The 26,173-nt window shown below is 33.0% G+C and overlaps 1 protein-coding gene across 1 annotated transcript; it reads right to left on the reverse strand.

Moving 5' to 3' along the window:
* Positions 1-789: 789 nt before the first annotated feature.
* On the reverse strand, positions 790-25,549 carry LOC100370305 (negative elongation factor A-like). Its single transcript, XM_085504439.1, has 11 exons — positions 25,328-25,549; positions 8,202-8,373; positions 7,263-7,424; positions 6,936-7,028; positions 5,685-5,803; positions 5,483-5,549; positions 4,681-4,775; positions 3,957-4,044; positions 2,694-2,965; positions 1,977-2,076; positions 790-1,541 (listed from the first exon to the last, which is right to left on the reverse strand). Exons 1-11 carry the CDS (start codon positions 25,538-25,540, stop codon positions 1,387-1,389), a joined length of 1,536 nt encoding a protein of 511 aa, XP_085360565.1. The 5' UTR covers positions 25,541-25,549; the 3' UTR covers positions 790-1,386.
* Between the last annotated feature and the right edge of the window lie 624 nt (positions 25,550-26,173).

The raw sequence follows: 26,173 nt of genomic DNA on the forward strand, positions 1-26,173 counted from the left end.
CGAGAAGATCCACCCACGACTGTGGAAATTTTGAAAGCTGAAGACATTGTTCAAAGGTCAAAATGTAAAGAAATTTGAATCTAGCTTGTGGTTAGCAGTAACTTTTTTTGGTACCAGCATTCAAGGATGCTGTTTTCACTGATCACTATACATATGGAGGAAAGTCAACTCCCTTAGATTGCAACCACAGAACATGGAAATGGGTGCCATACACTACTACAATCATCAGCACATAGCTCTGGCGTTCCTGCTTCAAAGCATACGTTCAAATTCATAACCTGAAGATCAACACAACCACTCATTGATTACATTCACACAACATGGATTGAGGGATTCGCTTGTCCACCATCCACCTGGTGTATTTAAATGCATAGTATTCGCACAAATAATTATGTGGAGGGCTGGCACTGACATACGATTGTCAAAGGCTGGAAGAAGCAACTTACAACTGTATGTTGTCTTTGAATTGTTTCACAACGAATCGTTATAACACCAAGGTACAGATGAAGCTGGTGAAGGAAGACAAACTATGCAGATACCAAAGATAAGCATATCAAAGTACCCAAGGACAATTATATCTTCAGGTTTCCTGGAAACTTATGCACCAACGCTTAAGGTAACACCATTAGTTGTTGCATGCTCAGCACCCTAAGTCACTGTGTTTTGGTCAAGCCTCTGGCTCACTAAGAGTGGAAACTTATGTTTCAGTTTGACCTACTTGTTTATTCATCTGGTAAAACTGGTAAATCTGTGGCAGTAGGCATAAATGACTAACGCTGCAAATATGGGTCACAAACAAACTAGATGGTAAACTTTATTGTAATTTATTGTACCAATATCCAAATCAAGATATGATAACAATGTTTACATTACAGATCCCTTTCCTAATATTTTAAGGAAAGGTTATTATATGTTTAATATGTACAATGCACATAAACAGCTTTCAATGTACCAAGTGATCCATATATGCTTGGAAAACAGATTACATCAATCTGAGTCCTGCATTTCTTCTTCAGCAAGCACAGTCTTGTCAAGGTTTCAGAGGATCAGACATTTTGGAATTTTTACAGTTAGCACTAATGAATACCATAACATGAACAGATAAATTCATTTATATTTTACATAATCCTCTTTGTGTCTCATGCTGACTCTATTGTTCTTGCTTCTCTAATAATAGTCATCAGAAATCATTATAATAACAATGCTCTTTGTCTTATACCACCTCTATTGTCCTCTAATATTGTAAATCACAATACTCTTTCAGTTTTATGTCGCTTTGAGTGTTTTTGCTTCTCTAATGACAGTCATCGTAAATCATTGTTATTACCATGCTTTGTCTCATACCAACTTTTATTGTTCCTACTTTTCTAATAATAGTTCTTGTAATTACAATGCTCTTTGTGTCTTATATCGCTTCCATTGTCCTGTCTTGTAATTCATTTCAAAGAATGTGTCAACCATCAAAGGAACTCCATCAGTTTGCTCCATGTTTTCACTGAGTTTAATTGTCACCACATCTCCTTGTTGTGGACACGGGTTTTCTGCAATAATAATGTAAACTATATTAACTAAGATGAATGAAAACGGCTGTTACATATAACAATAACAGTAGTTGTTATAATGACCAAATAGAGTACATAAAATCATTCATACAAGTGTCGCATGGCACATTATAATTTCAAAGGAAAGGTCACTTCTGGCACTATAATGTGTCTGTGCTGTTTACTGTTGTACTGTAAATGCTGAATTGCATTAATTGTTTGTTGGTTTTTAATTTGCCCTTTTCGTTGATAAGTGAAATTCTCTAAGTCAAATCCATGTGAACTTGTGGAATAACAATATAACTCATTATTTCCCTGTCAAGTTTGTGAACATATCGACCTCCGTTGCGGGTTGGTTGATACTCCCGCTGTACTGTCTTCAAGCATATATTTCGGTATTCTCGTAATAACCTCATATTGCAGTGTAATACACACCTCTTGATCCTGCCATGAAACCAAGGATTAAGGCCTTTTCTGGTCTTGTAACTTTGTTGGATTCTCGGAACATCTCTTGTGCTGCTAACATCTGCTCTCTCTGTAGGTCGGAAATCATTGAATATAATTGGATATGTTCTTGACAAATCAGTTGTACAAGCAAAACAGGGATGAAGTGATATGTAAATGAATGACAAAGACAATGTACCACTGTATGATAATTGTAATGTCTGTGCAATGCCTTAACATGCTTGACATATCTACATGCAGATAAAGACCTGGAAAATCTTATTTGTATACTGTAAAAGGGTTAATTATTCACTGGGTTTTAATTTTGCTTATTTCGCTGACTGGAAAATGCGCTAAATTAAAACCCAGTGAATATGTAAAATTTAGCATAGAACACTTTATCTAAATGATACAACCGTGAATTTAAAACCCACTGAATATGCCTGAAATGGTAAATCAGCGAAATTTAAACCCAGTGAAACTTAGTCATTTTACAGTAACAAGCTCTAGTTCTGAAATGCTTGAGACATTGGAGCAATTTTATTACTGAACTGGACACGAATCGTAAAAATAAAGACCAATAAATTATGGCAAAAAAACATGTTTGGTACTGTAATACATGATGAATAAGGTGTGTGTAAAGTTGTACAGAAATGTGAGGTAGCTTTCAAGTTACAATGTACCTTGTTTTGTATCTCATATACTTACCGTAAGAGAAAGACCTTTTTTCGCTGCAGGCTGCCCAGCAGCAGTGCTAGTTGGAGTGGCTGTTGAAGATGCAGCAGCAGCAACTGCAGTAGTAGCGGCAGCAGTTGTGGCGATAATTGTTTGTTGTGTTGCAGTCGCCTGAGGTTGTTGTGGAGGTTGTTGCGTAATCTGGGCTGTAATTGTGGTCTGTGGGCGAAGCTGTGGCTGCTGTAGTTGTTGCTGTAGCTGCTGCTGAAGGTTTTCCCTGGCATCTCTTACAGATGGAGGTGTATCTATAAATAATTAAAAAATAATGAGTGACAATGAAAGCCACTTTTTTAAAAAAAATACTGATAAAACAGGGTTCAACCTTCAGCATTATAGAGTAGGGATTTCCACCAACTGTTTAATTTTGGATATAGCATATAACAATGAACACAATAGAAATAATCAATATACTCTATTGTTATGCAAAATACTATGTTCTACTTTTATGAGGAGAATTTGTGTCAAATTTTGCCAAATAAAGCTTATTAAATTGCTTTTAAATATGCACAATCAAGGCAAACGCACATGGGCTACTGAAATAATGCTCCTACTAGGCAATTTAGGTTTTGGTACAGTCTGGGAAAATCAAGGCATTGAAAACAGTGAAAATTTTCTACTTGAGTTCAAAAGCCGTGCGCAAAATGAAGGTAAAAGAATTTGGTACTCGGATATATGTACGACGGAGAAAACAGATCATTATCGACAATTTAAATTTAACTTTGGCAGAGAAATGTACTTAAAGCTTTCAGTCAACACAAAACTTCGTAGAGCATATGCCCGTTTAAGGTGTTCAGATCACCCCTTAGCTATAGAAGTCGGTAGACACAGAGGAATCGCCAGAGTATAGAATTTGCAATCTATGTTTGTCTGAAATTGAAGACGAGTTCCATTTTCTTCTAAAATGACCAAAACTCAACACATTCAGGCAAACATTTCTCCCCCAGTCTCTCCAGGACCATGCAGCAAACACCTTGCATGATTTTCACAAGATAATGGCATCAGACAACCCGACTGATATTGAAAGTGTTGCTTTATTTTGTTGTCATGTATTAAAAGTTAAAGAGAAATTGTAATTTAAGTCTTTTAAACTTTATTTTCAAACCTATGACAGAAATGTAATGATTTATTATTATTTGCATACATGGGCCATAGGCCTAAATACGAATAAAGTTATTATTATTATTATCTCAATTTGTGTCTTTCACCATTATCTAGTACGAAACACATTTTACTTACTGAGAATGGATGTTGAGGGCTGGTTACTGGTGTTTGGCACATACGATGGGGTAGCAGTGGATGCAGCTGTAATAGCAATGCCGGATTTCTGAAACAAAATTATTGATTGAAAATAATATAATTGATGTGACTTCTCCAGATTGAATATAGGAAATATATTGAGTTGAATTTGTGTTGAAGGGAGTTGAACTGACTTAGAACTGATAATACTATCTACTTGGTATGAGATACAGTGCCCAAAACTGAGTTTCATATTTAATGGAATTGGGCAACAGTCTAGTACAACAAATGTGAATGAAAAAATCTGAATTACACCATATTGTATGTCATACATAAAGTGGGAAACTATACCTTACAAAAAAAGTTCTATAGAATTCTGTAGAGTTTGTATTGATTATTCTATAGAAGTAAATTCTGAAATTCAATAGAATTTAACAGACATTTGGCCCATTTTCTATAGAAATTCTATAAAAATTCTACGGTATTCTCTAGAAATTCACGGAATTCTACAGTTTTATAGAAATTCTACGGAACTCTATAGAAATTCTACAGCGTTCTATAGAATTTCTATAGAAAAAGGTGCCAAATGTCTGTAAAATTCCACAGACTTCTATAGAATTTTGAAACCATATTGTATGTCATACATAAAACAAAGATGAAAGTGGGAAACTATTGTAGTAAAATGTTAAGAGTGAAACTTGGAGATTAGAGTAATTTTATCTACCTGCACCATTGATGGCATCAGACTTGCAGCATATTCTGGAGTAGCAGGCGGTGCTTCTTTGTCTTTTTTCGCTTGTTCCTGTAAAGCCTCAATTTCTATGTGCAAAATAAAATAATTTCTTTCACTGTTTTTAAATGTGAGGTGTTTGTCAAGTGGAAATTACATGTAGCTATACCAACCTTTGACAGAAAGTACAACTGTGCTGCCATAATTACTGATAGCATGAATTAGGATATGATTGTAAGCTTATTTCCAGACAATTTTGGTATTGCAAACAATTGAAGTTAGTCATGTGATAAGGGATTACCACCTGATATAATTAATTCATTAAGCTGGTAGATTCATAATTCATGCATGGTCTCACTCATTCAAATAGCTCTACCAATAAGGAGTGATAAACTCAAAGTGGAATTGAATACACATGTTAACAATCCTGTTAGAAGTTAAAGAATGGTGGTCATCGCATGCGGATCAAAATCATTGTGCAATTAATACAGTACAAAGATTTCAAACGCATTTGAACGCATCTGACCGTCAAGTGAAACATACACGTACACTAAGCTGATTTGATAGAACGAGAGACAAATTTTCAGGGAAAAATCATGAAATATTTAAAAATGAAAATTTCACTGGGATCCTTTATACCTATAATCAGTGACTTTTGTGAAATTTTGTCATTGCAAATGATCTTAATTATGAAATAGAAACATTTCCAGCGAAAAAAATGTCAAGGCGTACTGGGTTTTTTGATTCCGGAATGTTGAAATGTGTTGTGATGTAGCCGATTTAGAAACAACATTACCTTGCATTCTCTTTCTTCTCTTAGCTTCTCTGCCACCTCCCATTGGTTGCTCAGCAATGTCCAGTAACTAACAACAGAAATACATACATGTCCATTAAATGGACAGGAGAAATATCTTTTGCGATTCAACAAAAATGGGAACATTTGCATGGAAAAAATAATATGATTTGAATATATTCAAGTGTAGGGACATAACCCTTACCTTAGTTCCTCTTTCTTTTTGCATTGATAGCGTTCTGTTTAATGGTGTACTTCTATTTAAATTAGCATGTGAACGGAAACCAGATGTTGGAGCTACCTTGGGTATTCCTCGTAACGGAGCTAATGAAAAAAAAAAAAAACTTCACAGCAATGCATATACAGTTTTAATAAAAGTAAATAAATTGTATACATATACGAGTTGGTATATTACTCAAGCTCTGGGCTACAGCTGCAACAAAAAATGTCACTTTTGCCACCAATGGTTAAGACACACCAAATTGTCACTTTAAAACAGGTCATCTCTCAAAATGTAAACATCCCAAACAACACGTTGATGATAAAATACTAGTATATTTTACAGTAGTCCTACTAATTAACGCGCAGGCACGTGTGGACTGTCCGAACACGAGCAGAAACGAATGGGGGAAATAAGTGACGCACAGGGCAGCGACAGCAATCCTTGTACTGTATAATGTTCATTTATACTCAAAATTTGAAACAGAGTCACAAATTTTAGCAGCTATGCACACTTTTTATGATCGATGCCCGGGCATTTCAGAGTTAAATGTTGGTTAGTATTCAACAATAGGACAATAATATTCGATCCATAGAGGTGACAATGCTACGCACACGTGCAATGAAATCGGTAACCTACGAGTATCATAACATCTTTGTATTTTCTGTTGGAGTGCAAGTTTGTATCATGGATGCGTGGTATGTTGTAGTTTAGAGTATCTCGTGTATGGTATTTCTCTTTTACAGTGGCATATTCCACTTCGCTACATGTTTCTGAAACATTTTTTATAATATATCTTGGGACCTGTGTTTGTAATGTTGCTTAGAAAACAAGGTTAATTTACTGCTAAATGAAATTTGTTGTTAGAATTTTTGCAAACATTATGAGGAGAAATCTAATTGCGTCTAATCTCGAAATACCTTGTGTTGTTACATGTCATCTTAAACGGTTCAAATGCCAATAAACAAAATAATTTGTTGTCGATGGCAATGCCTTTTTTTTCAAATGAAATTTGCTCTTTTGAAGATTAGGTTCATCAAATTTTATCCTAAAATAAGTATATTGACAATCGACAGACTATTCTATAAACCACTACCACCTTGTAATATCATTGTTATAAGTACTAAAAATTCATAGAGATCCCAAACGCATGCTTTGACTGCCTATCTGATTACCCTTACGAAAATGTCATGTTGCCTAAAGAATTACTGGCAGTTCAAGTGCACAAACACTTACTGTGGTCGTCTGCTTTCTTGGCCAACGACCTTGACTTAGCGGCTACCGGTGCAAAATGACCCTGTCTTCGTTGTAACAATTGTGCTTCATTGGCTGAAAATAAAGAAAAAAAAATCAGTTCATCAGATTTTCATCGACATTAACCCTTTAAGCACTATAGTTGTTTTCTTGCCAAGATTTGGGCACAAGATTTTGAACATGCACCAGTGACTTGGCACAACAAGTTGCATCACGGCAAATCTTTTTGCTTCAGTGGCACGTCATATGGACTTAGAGGGCACACTGCACAAAGTCTCCGAGAACCAAACCAAACAAGGATTTACTTACATTTCTGTAGCAACTCAGCACGCAATGCTGCTGATTTGGGTTTTCTTTTCAGTGCAAAATGTTTAACAGGTGGAGGCTGTAATCCTACGAGTTGGGTCAGGGCATTTTTGTTTAAATACCGACATTCCAATGGTAGAAAAGAAGCAGTATCCGTCTCTGAAACTGAGAAAGAACACAAACAAAAACAGATTTGATAAATATATTTGAAGGGACAAGGATTCATCAGATAAGGGTATGCAACTGGTGTGATATGATTGAAGATCCAAAATTGAAGTCTTGCGATTTGTGAAAGGATCACATTGAGAGACACTTAAATGTATATTTCTAGAATACTTGACAATAAGTAATGTTTGTGAAAGAACTGGTTTGTGTTCACCATGGGTAGCTTTTCTTAGTGTCCTTGCATATTCACAGAGCATGTATCACGTGTTTTTGAATGCGACAATAAACATTGTATTATGTGATTCCATATGACAGAAATAAGAAACTCATGCAAACTAAGATATCCAATTCATAATGTCAAACTGAATTATTTTTTTCACAGTCAAAAGTAGCAATTTTTTTGCAGTTGCCTAGGGGGTCCAACCGCCACTCTTTAACCTTTTCACCACTTGACATTCTTGCCATAATTTTTCTGCACTTTTTTCTTATATTCTTCATTATTTCTGGAAATGAACCCTAATTTTGGAACTAACAGACAAAATTTGAGTCAAATTTATGTTTTTCACTCAAGAAATTTGGCTTTTTTTGTACCAATCTTCTGAAGGAAAGTGCAGACTATAAACAGAACAATTTTGTAAATTTGTGGTGAAAAAACAGAACTGGTGGTGAAAAGGTTAATGATGATTATAACATATGGATTGTTCATGTGACCAGATGTGTAAAGATGGTCAAGTATTCAGACTACTGGTACATGCAGCAAGGTTGCTCTTTACTTACCAAGTCTTCGAAGTTCAACCAATGCTTCAGCCACAGTTGGATGGTTGTGTTCTATTTCCAGATTCAGTTTTCCAGTTGATGGGTACGTCCTCAGTATATCAGCAATTACACGTACCCACTCATCTTCATCGTGTATGGCTTGTTCTATTATGTCTTCTAATTCCGAACTTAACTGTGAAATGAACAACATTTTTGAGACCGTGTGAAGCTCTGTAAAATGTATTATTGTTATTTGGAATTTATTTTTGCTACTGTAAATGCATTAATTATTCACTGGGTTTTAATTTCGATATTTTCGCTGATAATTAAAATCTGCTAAATTAAATCTACATGTATATGTAAAATAACAGTAAAAGTTATTGTTTCCTTGTGAATATGCTCAAAAAATCGAAATAGTGAAATTAAATGTCAGTGAAAATAAATGGTTTAACAGTATTTTCGCTGAAAATAAAATCCAGTGAATATACCATTGTTTCTATATTTTACATTCAACTCATCAAAAAACAGTGAAAATAAACTTCATTAATTCCAGTGAAAATGCAGCTTGTTTAATGACAGATTTTTGAAGAATCAAATTCTGCATAGCCTGAAATGCCTACTCAGAAAGGTGCTTTTTTTTTGTCTGCTACCAATAAAATTACTATAAAACAAAAAATAATTTGATAAAATAAAAGTATTTTTGTTTATTATTATGGCTCATAGATTATGTGATAAGACCAGATGAGTCTAAAAATGCACAAGAGACAACAAACAATTGTTATAACATCACATATTAAAGATATCTCTGAGGCTAATGTAAATTTATTGAATGCAATTCTCAGAATAACCAATGTCATTTGTGTATTCCTGTACATACGTTTGATGTCAGTTTTTATGGACATGTCTAGACTGATTTAGTTCAACACTGAAACAAAGACAAGTCACAATAGAAGAAATATGCATGTCGACTTATTATTCATTCTGTCCACTTTTTACTGAGCAAAAATCAACATTTTGAATGCGTCATCAATCATTACTCGGGCATGCCTGAGCCAATGATTTCATGTACAGGCAAATATTTTCTGTATCAACGAAATATTTCATAGATAATGACCAATAATACATGTACATCTGTCATAATATCATCACAGGTTACAGCATGCCGAGACTTGCTTACAGGTCTTACTGTTCTTTTTTTAAATAAAAACAGATGAAAATGGCTAACATAAGAAATAATGCAGTGTTGGTGAGTGATCATGAGAAAAAATTTAACTTGTGAAAGAATTTGCGTTTCTTGCAAAGTTTGAGTTGCTATTAATATTCATGAGCTCCACTTTGCATATCATGTGATCATGTGAGTGGAACATCAGGTGTGCACTCTGGTGTGTGGCTCAAATGAACGCAACATGAACACCACCTTCAATGATACTGTCACCCAATGACATTGCGAAATGTTGAACAATAAAAGTTCAAACAGAAAATATAATAAAGATATTACATATTTTCTTTCTGTCAATTGGTATCCGCATATTATGCAAATAAGGTAGTTTCCGTTTAATCTGGTTATTCCAGAAACAGATTGTAGTTGTGCGAATTATGCCAATGGTTGGAAACCTAGTCTGTGCCACTGGGAACACATGCAAGAATACAAGTTGTTTTTCAGCAAACACTCTAATATTTCCCATTTTTGCTATTTTCAAGGATTTATATATCGAGGAAGTTCTAATAATTTTCACCATCTTGCTCAGTTTCTGCATTTCAAACACCAAGTAGTTTAGATAAAGAACACGTTATTAAGAGGATATAATAATAATTATAATAATATAATAATAATAATAACTTTATTGCATTCTTAGAAATACAAATGTTCTATTGGTTTACAGCAATAAATATATAAGTGATTAAAATATGATAACGTAAAATAGAAAAAACAAGCAGCCAGTCGGCTGAGATAGCTCCGCTGTTAGCAATGCACATTTCAACAAGCCATGCATGGCACAGTCCCAGTTAGTTATCAAATTTAAGATATATAGTTTTGTTTATAGTAATATAGCTGGAATATAACCATGTCAGAAATATGATTTTTTAACATTAAAATGATTGACATTTGTATCTGATCGTCAAACAAGTACTTGTCCATATTGAGAGATATTGCTCTGGAACAGCATTCAAAATCAGCCATTTTGAATACATGTATATATATATATAACATGATGTATAATGAATATATAAAATTTAAATATAATAAGTCAAAGCATTCAAGAGATATGGCTACGGAAGCTCAATCATTAAAACAAAATGGCCACCAGTCAGCCATTTTGAATTCAATCTGAATCAAAGAATGCTTAGAAAGAACTCCTGTGTGCTGAGAGTATTGGAGAAACTTTAAAAATTAATTCAAAATTACTTGAACTTGAGATATTGATGGAAACGCAGAAAACTAATTATGCAAATAAGGTAACTAATATGAACAGATTTAAGTGTAGAACTAATAAGGTCCGCACAATGTACCAAGTTTCATTGAAATGTGACTAGAACCAACAAATTATTAATTATTATGCTTATTAGGGAATTAATATGATCAGATTTTAACCCAAAATTAATCAGGCTGTCTATTGTCCTAGAGCATTTATGTACCAAGTTTTATTCAAATGTGATGATCAATACTTGAGATATCAGTATTAATTATGTTAATTAGGTGATTAAGAAGCATAAATATTTACCAAAAACTCATATGGTGTATAGTCCTAGGTTCATTGAAATGTGATGGGTATTCTTTAAAAGTTTCATTAAAATCCAATGAGTGGTTTTTTAGACATGAGTGCAACAGCCATAAAACAGCAAAAAATTAACTAATTAATATGCAAATTAGGTAATCAATATGCACAATTATTTATCCCAAAATTAATCAGGTCTTTGCATACTCCTAGAAGATCTATGTCGCAAGTCTCATTGAAATGTGATGATTAGTACTTGAGATATCAGGTGAAAAGCTGAAAGTTAACTAATTATGCTAATAAGGTGAATATGCACAAATATTTACCCAAAAACTAATTAGGTAACTACGTAACTATGTACCAAGTATCATGCAAATTAGGTAATTAATATTCATAAATTTTTACCCAAAACTAATCAAATCTGCACATTAGTTCAGAGCATCCATGTGCCAAGTTTCATCAAAATCCAATGAGTGGTTCTCCATATATCAGTGGAACAGTCATGGAACAGCTAAAAATCAGCTAATTATCATGCAAATTAGGTAATTAATATTTATGGATTTTACCAAAACCTAATCAACTCTGCACATTATCCCAGAGCATCTATGTACCAAGTTTCACCAAAATTTGATTAGTGGTTCTTGAGATAACGGTGGAACAAAAAAAGTGACATACATACATACATACAGACATACAGACATACAGACAGGGTAACTGCAAAGACTCCCTTTTGTGCTTCGCACACGGGAGTCAAAAATAAAATCAGGAGCATCAGGAACCCGTAATGTCTAATGTATGTACCAAGTTTGAACGAAATCCACCCATAAATGCTTGATATTTGATGATTTTTTAGCACAAAAATGACCACCATTCGGCCATTTTGAATAGGATCGTCAAACCAATATATCTGTCTATCTATAACATAATGTATAATGAATATTTAAAATTTGAACATAAATTTGAAAACAAGTCAGAGATATGGCACAGCCGAGAAATGCTTGATTTTCATGATTTTTAGCACAAAAATGGCCGCCATTCGGCCATCTTGAATCAGATCGTGAAACAAATTGACGTGCATGTGTATAATATCATGTATGATATATGTGTGAAGTTTGATTGTGATTGGTTCAGGCATTTCTAAGATACACACACACACACACACACACGCACGCACGCACGCACGCACACACGGAGGTCAAAACATAAGTCCCTGTTTTCGGACTGCGTCCGAATGGGGACTAATTAAAGAACAGAAGATATCATTAGAAAATGAACAATATGTATACCGGTAGTATCAAAAATAATCATCAAAATTAGATAATTGAAGATATCACCACGAAATTAAAAAATCTGAAAGAGGTCCACATGTAGTACCTATATATTAGTAATATAAAAACAATCAGACCTGCGGTTTTCAACAAGAAGTCGAAAATGACAATCAAAGTTAAACTGTAAATAGCTCCCGTGTGATCAGAGCATGTATTATAAAGGTATAGGCTTTGCCTAATAAGTGAATGTAATTGCATGTAGGTCAATCCATCAATAAAATTGATCAAGATGTCTGAGAATCTATGACATATTGTATATGGAAACACATGATTTTGATATGGGCATTTTGAAAAACATACTATACTTGTAAACAAAGGGCACTAATGAGGCACTCTAGGAATGAGGTATTTCTAGAGGTCGGGGTTTGTCTCGTCTGCAGTTGAATATTTTTTGCTTTGATTTTCTTATGTTTTTTTTCCCAATGCGACTTAATTTCACTTTTTTTTAATTCTAATTAGTGTCATTAGTGATGGAGTAGTAAAAACCGCAATTAACCTCAGCGCAGCAAATTGGGATAGATCAAGATACTGTATCATTACAAAATGAACAAATCTGAGAGAGGTCTACATGTAGTACCTAGTATATATGTAATATCAAAGCAATTGATTGGACTTGCAGTTTTTAACAAGAAGTCGAAAATATCACCTTTTACCAAAAATTACAAAAATATTCACCAAAATTAAAGAATTGAAGATATCATTACAAAATGAACAAATCTGAGAGAGATCCACATGTAGTACCTATATATGTAATATCAAAGCAATTGGACTTGCAGTTTTTAACAAGAAGTCGAAAATATCACTTTTTACCAAAAATTACAAAAATATTCACCAAAATTAAAGAATTGAAGATATCATTACAAAATGAACAAATCTGAGAGAGATCCACATGTAGTACCTATATATGTAATACCAAAGCAATTGGACTTGCAGTTTTTAACAAGAAGTCGAAAATATCACTTTTTACCAAAAATATTCACCAAAATTAAAGAATTGAAGATATCATTACAAAATGAACAAATCTGAGTGAGGTCCACATGTAGTACCTATATATGTAATATCAAAACAATTGGACTTGCGGTTTTTAACAAGAAGTCGAAAATATCACTTTTTACCAAAAATTACAAAAATATTCACCAAAATTAAAGAATTGAAGATATCATTACAAAATGAACAAATCTGAGAGAGATCCACATGTAGTACCTATATATGTAATATCAAAGCAATTGGACTTGCAGTTTTTAACAAGAAGTCGAAAATATCACTTTTTACCAAAAATTACAAAAATATTCACCAAAATTAAAGAATTGAAGATATCATTACAAAATGAACAAATCTGAGAGAGATCCACATGTAGTACCTATATATGTAATACCAAAGCAATTGGACTTGCAGTTTTTAACAAGAAGTCGAAAATATCACTTTTTACCAAAAATATTCACCAAAATTAAAGAATTGAAGATATCATTACAAAATGAACAAATCTGAGTGAGGTCCACATGTAGTACCTATATATGTAATATCAAAACAATTGGACTTGCGGTTTTTAACAAGAAGTCGAAAATATCACTTTTTACCAAAAATTACAAAAATATTCACCAAAATTAAAGAATTGAAGATATTATTACAAAATGAACAAATCTGTGAGAGATCCACATGTAGTACCTATATATGTAATATCAAAGCAATTGGACTTGCAGTTTTTAACAAGAAGTCGAAAATATCACTTTTTACCAAAAATATTCACCAAAATTAAAGAATTGAAGATATCATTACAAAATGAACAAATCTGAGTGAGGTCCACATGTAGTACCTATATATGTAATATCAAAACAATTGGACTTGCGGTTTTTAACAAGAAGTCGAAAATATCACTTTTTACCAAAAATTACAAAAATATTCACCAAAATTAAAGAATTGAAGATATCATTACAAAATGAACAAATCTGAGAGAGATCCACATGTAGTACCTATATATGTAATACCAAAGCAATTGGACTTGCAGTTTTTAACAAGAAGTCGAAAATATCACCTTTTACCAAAAATTACAAAAATATTCACCAAAATTAAAGAATTGAAGATATCATTACAAAATGAACAAATCTGAGAGAGGTCTACATGTAGTACCTAGTATATATGTAATATCAAAGCAATTGATTGGACTTGCAGTTTTTAACAAGAAGTCGAAAATATCACTTTTTACCAAAAATTACAAAAATATTCACCAAAATTAAAGAATTGAAGATATCATTACAAAATGAACAAATCTGAGAGAGATCCACATGTAGTACCTATATATGTAATACCAAAGCAATTGAACTTGCAGTTTTTAACAAGAAGTCGAAAATATCACTTTTTACCAAAAATATTCACCAAAATTAAAGAATTGAAGATATCATTACAAAATGAAAAAATCTGAGTGAGGTCCACATGTAGTACCTATATATGTAATATCAAAACAATTGGACTTGCGGTTTTTAACAAGAAGTCGAAAATATCACTTTTTACCAAAAATTACAAAAATATTCACCAAAATTAAAGAATTGAAGATATTATTACAAAATGAACAAATCTGTGAGAGATCCACATGTAGTACCTATATATGTAATATCAAAGCAATTGGACTTGCAGTTTTTAACAAGAAGTCGAAAATATCACTTTTTACCAAAAATTACAAAAATATTCACCAAAATTAAAGAATTGAAGATATCATTACAAAATGAACAAATCTGAGAGAGATCCACATGTAGTACCTATATATGTAATACCAAAGCAATTGGACTTGCAGTTTTTAACAAGAAGTCGAAAATATCACTTTTTACCAAAAATATTCACCAAAATTAAAGAATTGAAGATATCATTACAAAATGAACAAATCTGATTGAGGTCCACATGTAGTACCTATATATGTAATATCAAAACAATTGGACTTGCGGTTTTTAACAAGAAGTCGAAAATATCACTTTTTACCAAAAATTACAAAAATATTCACCAAAATTAAAGAATTGAAGATATCATTACAAAATGAACAAATCTGAGAGAGATCCACATGTAGTACCTATATATGTAATACCAAAGCAATTGGACTTGCAGTTTTTAACAAGAAGTCGAAAATATCACTTTTTACCAAAAATATTCACCAAAATTAAAGAATTGAAGATATCATTACAAAATGAACAAATCTGAGTGAGGTCCACATGTAGTACCTATATATGTAATATCAAAACAATTGGACTTGCGGTTTTTAACAAGAAGTCGAAAATATCACTTTTTACCAAAAATTACAAAAATATTCACCAAAATTAAAGAATTGAAGATATTATTACAAAATGAACAAATCTGTGAGAGATCCACATGTAGTACCTATATATGTAATATCAAAGCAATTGGACTTGCAGTTTTTAACAAGAAGTCGAAAATATCACTTTTTACCAAAAATTACAAAAATATTCACCAAAATTAAAGAATTGAAGATATCATTACAAAATGAACAAATTTGAGAGAGATCCACATGTAGTACCTATATATGTAATACCAAAGCAATTGGACTTGCAGTTTTTAACAAGAAGTCGAAAATATCACTTTTTACCAAAAATATTCACCAAAATTAAAGAATTGAAGATATCATTACAAAATGAACAAATCTGAGTGAGGTCCACATGTAGTACCTATATATGTAATATCAAAACAATTGGACTTGCGGTTTTTAACAAGAAGTCGAAAATATCACTTTTTACCAAAAATTACAAAAATATTCACCAAAATTAAAGAATTGAAGATATCATTACAAAATGAACAAATCTGAGAGAGATCCACATGTAGTACCTATATATGTAATATCAAAGCAATTGGACTTGCAGTTTTTAACAAGAAGTCGAAAATATCACTTTTTACCAAAAATTACAAAAATATTCACCAAAATTAAAGAATTGAAGATATCATTACAAAATGAACAAATCTGAGAGAGATCCACATGTAGTACCTATATATGTAATACCAAAGCAATTGGACTTGCAGTTTTTAACAAGAAGTCGAAAATATCACTTTTTACCAAAAATATTCACCAAAATTAAAGAATTGAAGATATCATTACAAAATGAACAAATCTGAGTGAGGTCCACATGTAGTACCTATATATGTAATATCAAAACAATTGGACTTGCGGTTTTTAACAAGAAGTCGAAAATATCACTTGTTACAAAAAATGACAAAAATATTCACCAAAATTAGAGAATTGAAGATATCATTACAAAATGAACAAATCTGTGAGAAGTTTACATGCAGTACCTATATATGTAATATCAAAGCAATTGGTTTTGCGGTTTTTAACAAGAAGTCGAAAATATCACTTTTTACCAAAAATGACAAAAATATTCACCAACATTAGAGAATTGAAGATATCATCACGAAATGAACAAATCTAGAAGAGGTCTACCCAAGGTACATATACACCAAGTATCAAAGTATTCAGGCTTGTAGTTTTCAAGAAGAAGTCAAAAAAGTAAAACATTGACACAGACGACGGACGACAGACAATCACTCATATGGTAAGCTCCGCTCGACAGAGTCGACAGCGGAGCTAAAAAAGAGTCAAGGTATTATATCCAAAGAAAGCTAATTTCTTAAAATCAATGATTTATGTAAAAATTCCCCATTACTTTTCATTAAATATGTGAATTTTTGCAGGTTGATAATAATTTCTTTGGGGAATAGAATACTGGAAATAAAATCATTTCTATCTGTTTGATATCGTGGGCAAACTAAAAGAATGTGTAATTCGTCTTCAACTTCCTGTGATGGGCATTGTTTATAAATTCTATTTTCTAATGGGGTTTTTGGATTGGTATGTCTGCCTTTTTCAATGGCTAAATTGTCACTACTTGTCCTGAATCTAGTCATTGATATTCTTTGATTATTATCCAAAACATTAATGTAATTTTCCAGATTGTAATTCATTTTAAATTTAATGTGTATGTTCTCAGTTTTGTTTTTTCATTTGTCATATTCTCCCTCCAGTATGTTATGTAATAGTGCTGCTAATTTCCTTAATATTTTGATGTGATAGCTGTGATGTTTTAGAGAGGTCTACATCTTTCAAGATATTTTTGACTGATGTTTCAAATTGTACTTTTGACAAAGTCTGATCGCTTAATGCTATTTTTGTATAATTATTTTGTGACTTGTGTGTGACATGGAACCAGAACTTAATCATATTGATTTTCACTTCAGTTATCAATGGAAATGCTCCAATTTCACCCTGACATGCACTATTCACTGTGTATTTATTAAGCCCAAGTAGTTGTTTAATGAATTTTAGATGCACTTTTTCTGTTTTAGTTTTGTCCCAGTTATTGTTACTCATATTTTCCATTGCCCAAATTCAGATCCATACAGTAAAATTGGTTTGATACATATATTAAACAGATGGATGTACGTTTTACAGTCTGTTTCTTTTGGTAAAGACTGCTTTAGTGCATACATGGCTTTGATTGCTTTATCTGCTAGGTTGTCTCTAGCTTCTGTAAATTTACCATTTGACTGAAAGATTATTCCAAGATAATTATATGAGTTGACACAGCAAAGTTTTTCATTTTGATAATAGAATTGTTCATTTCTTTGTAGTGTTACCCTTCTGAATACAAGAATTTTAGTTTTCGCAAGATTTACTTTGATTCTCCATTTTTGGCAACAATCTTGCAGTTTATTTAATGCATTTTGTAGGCCTTTTTCTGTTATTGAAATTACCACCAGATCATCGGCATAAAATAGAGAGTTAATTTTAGTGTTATGTAGTGTGACCTGATCAAGGGATCTGTCTTCCAAGTATTCACTCATATCATTCACATATAAATTAAATAGTGTGGGGCTTATAACACAGCCTTGTCTCACACCTTTTGTTGTCTCAAATATATTTGTGATTGTGTTCTCTAAACGAATGGATTACAATACATATTTTTAATGCCATTTATTTCATTTTTGAGTAATTTATAAAACAACCCATTGAAAGTCTATAAAGCATGCATACAATTTTCCATTTAGCTGGAGATATTTTTTAACAATTGCTTTCAGTACAAAAATGTGGTCTGTTGTGCGGTGGCCTTTACGGAACCCTGCTTGATTATTGTTAATTATGTTATTTGTTTCAAGGTATTGGGTAATTCTATTATTTATTATAGTACAGAATGTTTTTCCCACACAACTTGATACAGCTATTCGCCAGTAGTTTATTGGGTTGTGTGAATCACCCTTTTTATAGATGTGTGAAATAATACTAATATTCCATGACTTTGGATAAATTCCAGACTCTAAAATTAGGTTAAAAAGTTTTTTTAATGTTTTTATCTAGGAATCTGAGCTGCATTTCAAAAGCTCAGAGCAGAAGCCATCATAACCAGGTGTTTTTTTATTTTTAAGTTTTTTAATAGCATTTTTTATCTCTTTTTCTGTTATTTTATTGTTAATAAGATTATTAGATTCATTTCTGTTTTCCATAGCTGACATATCAGAAATGATATTATTATGCAAATTGTTGTTCTGATCAGCTTTGTTTAATATTTTATAGTATTGTTCCCACTGTTCTACAGAAATAGGATTAGATTGATTTTTGTGAGAATTTTTCAATTCATTAATGATTTTCCAAAATTGATTGAGATTTGTATTTCTTAAATGTGTTAATTTATTTACAATTAACAGCTCTCCCTTTTTTTGTTTAGTTTTGATCAATTTTTTATATTTCTTTTTCTTCACAAAATATATTTCTCTTAACTTTTTATCAAAAGGTTTTTTGCTAATCAGTTTAGCACAATAAATCAAGTCTTTTTTGGGTTCTACAATCTTTGTCAAACCACTTTTTTTGTTTATGTTTTTGTTTTGTTTTGTTTTGTTTTGATTTCTTCTTTTTAAAGGTTTGATCAGCTACATCACCAATAATTGAGTTGAAATTCAGCACTGCATCATGTATTCCATCGTTATCCAAGTTATATTTGTTGTCTAAGAAAGTTTTAATTAAATTTTAAGTTTTTTCAGATGATAAGTTTTCATAATAATCAAAGATAGACAGTTTGTCCCAGATCCAACTTTTAAGGAGGTTATTTTTGTTATATTTTGAATTAGATTTTCTTAGAATTGATGAATTTTTCTAATGTAAATAAACATGATATCTGGCAGTGATCTGACAGGATGGTAAAATTATGAACTTGGAAATATTTAAATTTACAGAGCAAGTTTGATGAAGCTAAAGCATAATCTACTGTGCTATTGCCGTTGTAATGATAATGAGTCACCAGGAATTCTTCCATTTAGGATTCTAATGCCAGTGCTTTTACTTAGTTCTAATAGTGATTTACCGTGTGTGTTTATAAGTGTGTCTCTGTTACTACGTTGTAATATGGTATCATCATTTGTATAACAGTTTGGGGTAGGCATGAATGAATCGCATCAGTATTTACAAAATCAGTCATATTCCCTGTCCTACTATTAAAGTCTCCAAGTATTATAATATCTCCACATTTAGAATAATTACAAATATCTGCTTCCAAGTAATCAAAAAAGTCAGTTTGGCAGTGTTTTGAATTTGAAGGAGGATTGTAAATGAAACAAAGATATATGTTTTTTTTTTAACTGAAGAATTCTTTTTTAAGTTTACACCATAGTGTATCATCAAAAATGTTCTAACCAATTATTGATCACTGCAGTACTGTCATTGTATCCTTGTAATAATCTTACAGATTACAGTATTTTAATGTTCATGTACTAGAATTAATTTACTTTATTTTATTGTTGAATTGTTTGCAATGGGCAGGAGCAGGATCAAAGAAGCATAGTAACATGGGAACTGGGAAGGTATATATTTGATAAACCATTTTGAGAGCTTGTTTGTGATTGGTTGCTGGCAATACTTCATACAAGCTGTATACAATGTACAAATAATATGGACTATGTGTATGATCACGGGTTGGCTCAACTTACGGTAAGTCTTGGAACTGTTGAGGCAACAAGTTAGCTAACTTGCTCACTAATTCTCCGATAACTTTGGTTTTGATTACCAAACGCTTTAGCGTGGTATTAAGATTTTGTTTTCAGGCTTGGGTGGTACCAAGGTGGAAAATGGTTGCACATATGGGGGGTAATTCCTGGAATTGCAATAGAGAGGGCTCAGGCCGAAATACATATATATAGTGTTTCCATGTGTCGTCTGATATTTCTGTGGTATTCTGCTGCTGTAAATAATGCAAGATTTGTTGTGTGCACTCCAGGGTTATTCGTTTTTTTGCTCAAAACACCCCTATTTTTTAATGGCAGAGTCGAATAGTTTTACTCCCACTGGGAAATCTGCATTGTTACTTGAATGAGAGCTAACTAAACACATTTTCCAGACCGGCAAAAGTGTATGCAACAGCCAATTTTAACAGCCTGTCACGTGATTTTAGTCTGAATGTCAACATCAAAAGAGGCTAATCCATTTACGCAGGTATAACTGGGAATAGAATATGTGAGGGTTTGTATCAACAGAGATGTGTATAATGAAAAGTAACATCTATCCTTCTTTTGCATCGCTGAGCATTTTTGTTTTAGTATACTGGTTTGAAAATGTTGAATTTGCATGATTTGCAATGTGTTTTTTTACTGAAACTCCCCTATTGATCGAATCCCGGGTTTGAAAGAGAACGGCACACCACGTGATTCGTTTGAATACAATGGTGAAGGCACGCAAGCATGACTTACGTTGTCAGCAGTAGTCGCTGAGCTTGACGCTACAACTTCACTTGTGATGTTGCTTGTTAGCCGTGGATTGAATTAATCTTGATTACCGGTTAAAATGTTGCTTATTTGGCGTTGGTGATCTTTATTTGGAACTGGGTAACGTCGCCAGCAGAAACCTCCTGGGATTTTGATGTTGATGGTTGCGCCTCCATGGCAATCGCTAATTTTACTGTGGGTGGATCTTCCAAGAGCCCTTCGGGGTTTATAAAACTCATTCAACATACATAAAGTTCTCTCAATCGTAGTAGTCCATGTGATGTACACCTAATATGCCAAACATGTTGCTGAACGATTTTGCCAATGAAAACAAGCCGGTTGGCGATCCACTCCACTAAAAAAAAACTAGCAATATGTTTTCGGCTGTTGCCATGGTAGGACATGAACGTGAAGCTAACGTCGGTTTATAACTAAAACCGGGCACCGTATACAAAGTTCGCAAAAAAACATTCAGTCCTTAGAAGTCATTTTATTTTATTGCTAGGACGTATGCTGTTGTTAGGGATTGGTCAGTTACTTCGGCCTGGGGGTGGATCAGTAGGGGGGTTACCCTGTTTTTGATTTTGCGAATGGGGGGGGGGGTCACCCTGTTTTCCACAATTCACACACGCGCTTATGCATATATTTTTTTAAATTTTATTTCAGAACAATAGATTAAAAAATTAATCGTACAAATGTGTTCTTAATAATAACTATTACCCATATTGCCTATAAATTTGTTGATGCAAAAAATGTTATAGGCTAAATATTTTGGGGTTGAAGTTGACAAATAACTAACAGATTATGCAATGCGGCAGAGCCCCATGCAATTGTACAGTTAAGTTTTGAACACATCCCAAGTCCATGTGATATCAGATTATTTTATTTAAAGTCTGAAGTCACCATTGTATAAGATATTTACTGGATTTATCCAATTGTAGCTGGAGACGGAAAAACACAGCAATTAGTACAAAGAGCAGTGACAGTTTTTGTACAGCAAATCAAAAAAGTTAAATGGATTCATGTATATAAATAAATATTTTTTTTTTTTTTAACTTTTAAATATGCATATTTTGCTCTGTAAAATACCAAAATCCAACACAAATTTATACAAAAATCAAAGTGTCCTTTGTTTTCATAAGCACAGACTGTGCTTCAGGTGTAAATTTAGCTTTCCTGGTCTATAAGATATGAAAGATATATTAAATCCAAATTAGTTTTCAAACCGCCTAGATTCAAATCCTCTTTTCCTATCTTATAAGGGCGTTTATCAAGTGAGTACTCCACAGCTTTGTTTTTATTTACTATCTTTAGCAGCATAGATTTAACTACTTCCTGCATCCTTTTCTGTAGTCGTTTTTTGGCTTTATGCTTCCCCTCCCCTCCTAAGGTGACTGGTCTATTAAATGCAAACACTAAAAATTACGGCAAACCATGATATTTTCAATGCACATCATACATATTGTAATTATGTCAGAGCCAAAACTGTTAATGTTTCTTTGTTTTTCGGGGGGGGGGGGGGGGGGGGGGGGGGTCAGCATGTTTTAAAATATAATGTTAGGGGGTCGCCCACTTTTTGTTGTTGATAGGGGTGGGTCAACTGAGATTTACAGCTGACAAAATGGAATCTGCCGACCCCCCCCCCCCCCAGGCCAGAGTAACTGAACAATCCCTTAAATTTATTATTTCCAACCGATAGTATTTTCTAGATTGCAGGGGCAGCATTTACAGTTCATTCAAAGTTCAAAGTTGCGTCGGGATTACGTTGATACAGTGTAACAATGTCGGCGTCGGTGATCTCTTACCGGTGTGCAACGTAGCCAAAATAAAAGACTAGTGGGAGGTAATACATTTGGGGTCGAATGTATTCAAAAAACAGTTTTTGGCTGTTGCCATGGTAGCTGTGGACCAGGATTGTTTTGCCAATTAGTGACGGTACGACCTGCCTGTCAATTATAAACAAAATTAGCCAAGCCAAAAAAAATCTCAGTAAATTGTTGCCCACACTCAAGCGGATTAGAATGAGCTACGTCCATGCTTTTTGTAGGGTGTGATACATTTGGCGTGTAGGTATTAAAAAATTCAGTTTTTGGCTGTTTCCATGGAAACGGTGGTCAGAATTTGTTTTCAGATTTTACCAATAGTAACTTTGTGCCCACACTCAAGCTGAGCAAAATGAGCTATGTCTGAGGTGTTGTGTCCAAAATTTGTAGGAGATACATTTCCTGATAACTAGGGTGAAGGTGTGACCTACCTGCTAAGTTTGAGCGAAATCGGCCAAGCCAAACAAATCACAGAAGAATTAATACGTGAAAACACTAGAAATCACACACACACACAGATACACAAAATTAAAGTGATTTTAAGGGCAATCCAAGTGGAGCGAATCGCCAATACCATGTTCATTTGCATATTGACCGTGAAAATACCAAAAAACATCATTGCATGGGTGATATGCAAATTAGTTTTAGTCAAAATAAGTTACTGCTTAGAAGTACCATTACTGTTGTTCAAATTTCATTTCACTCGGCAAATATATTCATGTACCCAAACGTAAAGTATCGTACTTCTAAATATTGTTTATTTCTGCTATGTTTCAAAAAACGCTACTCTTGAACGGACTACTTTATTCGCTCTCAGACCTCATTTGCATATGGGGTGTGGAAGTACCGATTTTGATTTCAGGGACGAATCAAAATAAACTGCAGTATATATGTAATAATGTGGAATACTTCCTTTCACTGTGAACATTTTTCCGCTAAAATAAATTCCAGTGAAAATGTCATTTCCCTCATACTCTATTGAGACTTGACACAGCACAGTGAAAATTTGATTCACACCGTATGCTTGAAAACTTTTCATCGAAAATAAATTAAGTGAAATTCTGTGTGATTTCATGAGAGTTGAAAATGAAAAAATTATATGACACCCAACCCTACCACTCCATACACAATGTAACCACACCTCAAAAACATCCTTTCACCAGTGTATTCTATTTGAATTCAGGAGAAATTTAAATAAACAAATTATATGACAACGAACTTAATTATAATTTCAACCTCTAGTTCAGCACTGATTAAATAAACTACCTCGTCTTTATGCCAACTTGAAGTTATTCAATGCCTTCACCAGTGACTTCAAAATCTATGTTTCAATTCCAGGAATTTCACTTGCTATTAATTGTATGGGAGTGCCAGTCTTTATTTTCTATTGTAATGTCAATTTCTTGTGATTACTCGGAAAATGAAGCTGTAACCACAGACCACAGTGCTGCAACTAAATCCTGGTATAAGCACCGGTTAGGCAGTCTTGAACTATGCATGTGAAGCCAGCTGAGAGGTATATCCAATCCTATAGATTTCTCATTGTTTGGTAACTATTTGCTGCAAATGCAACAAAAATCAATATAAAAATAATACCCACACAGCATTCAACAGGTTACTTGTTTAAATTAGATTTACCCTACACAAACAATTTTGTCATGTAAAACCTCAAACTTATTTGAAATATTGTTGTTGTTTTTTATTTTAGAAATTTCTAACATCTGAACGTAATCAAAAACGTGGTAATCAAAACCGAGGTGGTTGGCGAATTTGTTCAGTGGGCAAGTTTGCACAATTAACCCAATACTTACCTTACACTGTGTGTGTCAAACAAGATATTAGTACCATATCCCAACCTAATCCTAATGTACCAACAACCATCTATCTACATTTGTGTAGCAGATATTTTTGAGACTGAGAATCAAATGGACTATACAATGCTAATCCATGGAGCTGAAAAAAAAAAAACAGCTCCATGGCTAGTCATTTGTGTAACAAATGATAATAGAAAACTGAGAACGTATATAAAGTTTAAAGACTCCTACACTTTTGAACCATATTTGCTCTTATGTAATCTGAAACATAAAATCTTATTGACTTGTTTCAGAATAAGCAGTCATGTACCGCGGTATTAGAAATTGAGAAGGGTAGACATACCCAACCCAAAATACCTTTAGAAGACAGAATCTGTAAGCAGTGTTCCCAGATCAAAATTGAAAATGAAGAACATTTCTTCATGGAATGTCTTAGGTACCAAACAGAAAGACAAAAGCTATTTAATAATATCAATATTCCAGAAGAATTGAAAAGTGATAACCAGATACTTAAATATATTATGAGTTCAAGAGAAGACGTACTAATAAGACAAGTTGGTGAATACTTATACAAAATATTTGAAATCAGAAATAACAATAACTGACATTTTACTTTAGTTTTATATGTATTGTATTTTATTACTAACATTTTATTGCTGTTCAACCAATGGAAAATATTTCTAAGGATGCAATAAATTCATTATTAATATTATTATGCTATCTTACCTCGTCCAAATTTCTCCGAGACATATGGACAAACGAGAGAAGAACTTTTAGCTTGACCTGACTTTGGACATCTACAAAACACTGTTGGATATTACGTAACACATCCCGAGTGAGCTGTGCACTAAAGCTACTTATTCCAGACCACATATCATCTTGATCACCGAGTTTATTATACAACCACAGACTCGTATCACTCTCCCTAACTGACGCCATGTTGGATTTTGTGTTGAGCAAGCTCCCTAGGCTGCTAATTTATAGTTAGTACAAGGCCCCCCCAACATTTCTTAAAGAAGTAGGTAAATTTATGTTGTAGTTTCTCCACTACGACAACGATTTTCAAAAAAAGGTTTTTGTTTTCGGTATATATACCATAAAATGTTGAGATTGTGGATGCATAATGACATACTTTGTTTGTCCTCAAAGGTCATTTACATTGCAGATATAAAAAATCTAAGGGATAAGACCTCCAGTACTTTCAAAATAAAGAAGGTAGGAAAGTGAAGGCAGAATATCTACTTTGAATATATCATATTTTTTTTTTAGCTGAAACAGCATCATTTAAACACATTTTAAGCTTTTTTATTATATGATTTACATATTTGCAAATTGGAAATGCAACTTTAAACAGATCAGTAAGGATTTGGCCATTAGATACTCAATAGCAGAAATAGAAAAAAAAGTTTGCAATGGAAAAAAATCCTGAAGGGATCAATAACATGCCTAAATTGTATTCCACATAGTGTTAACCCCCTAAAAAAAACATCTAGAGCAAATTCACCATAGAGACAAAGACTAGCTCTTCTACCATCAACCCTTTCAAGTTTTTAAAAAAATAATTGCGAATAG

Source organism: Saccoglossus kowalevskii, chromosome 10, assembly GCF_978046115.1.
Source record: "Saccoglossus kowalevskii chromosome 10, keSacKowa6.1, whole genome shotgun sequence".
In the NCBI taxonomy this organism is placed as follows: Eukaryota; Metazoa; Hemichordata; class Enteropneusta; family Harrimaniidae; genus Saccoglossus; species Saccoglossus kowalevskii.

Bases quoted from the DNA above. Each gene is read 5' to 3' on its own strand.
- LOC100370305 (XM_085504439.1), bottom strand. From the start codon at position 25,540: ATGGCGTCAGTTAGGGAGAGTGATACGAGTCTGTGGTTGTATAATAAA. The intron at 4,776-5,482 runs GTAATGTTGTTT...TTTTGCACATAG, and splicing joins GAGAAGAAAGAGAATGCAAG to AAATTGAGGCTTTACAGGAA. The intron at 2,966-3,956 runs GTAAGTAAAATG...AATTATTTATAG, and splicing joins GCCCTCAACATCCATTCTCA to ATACACCTCCATCTGTAAGA.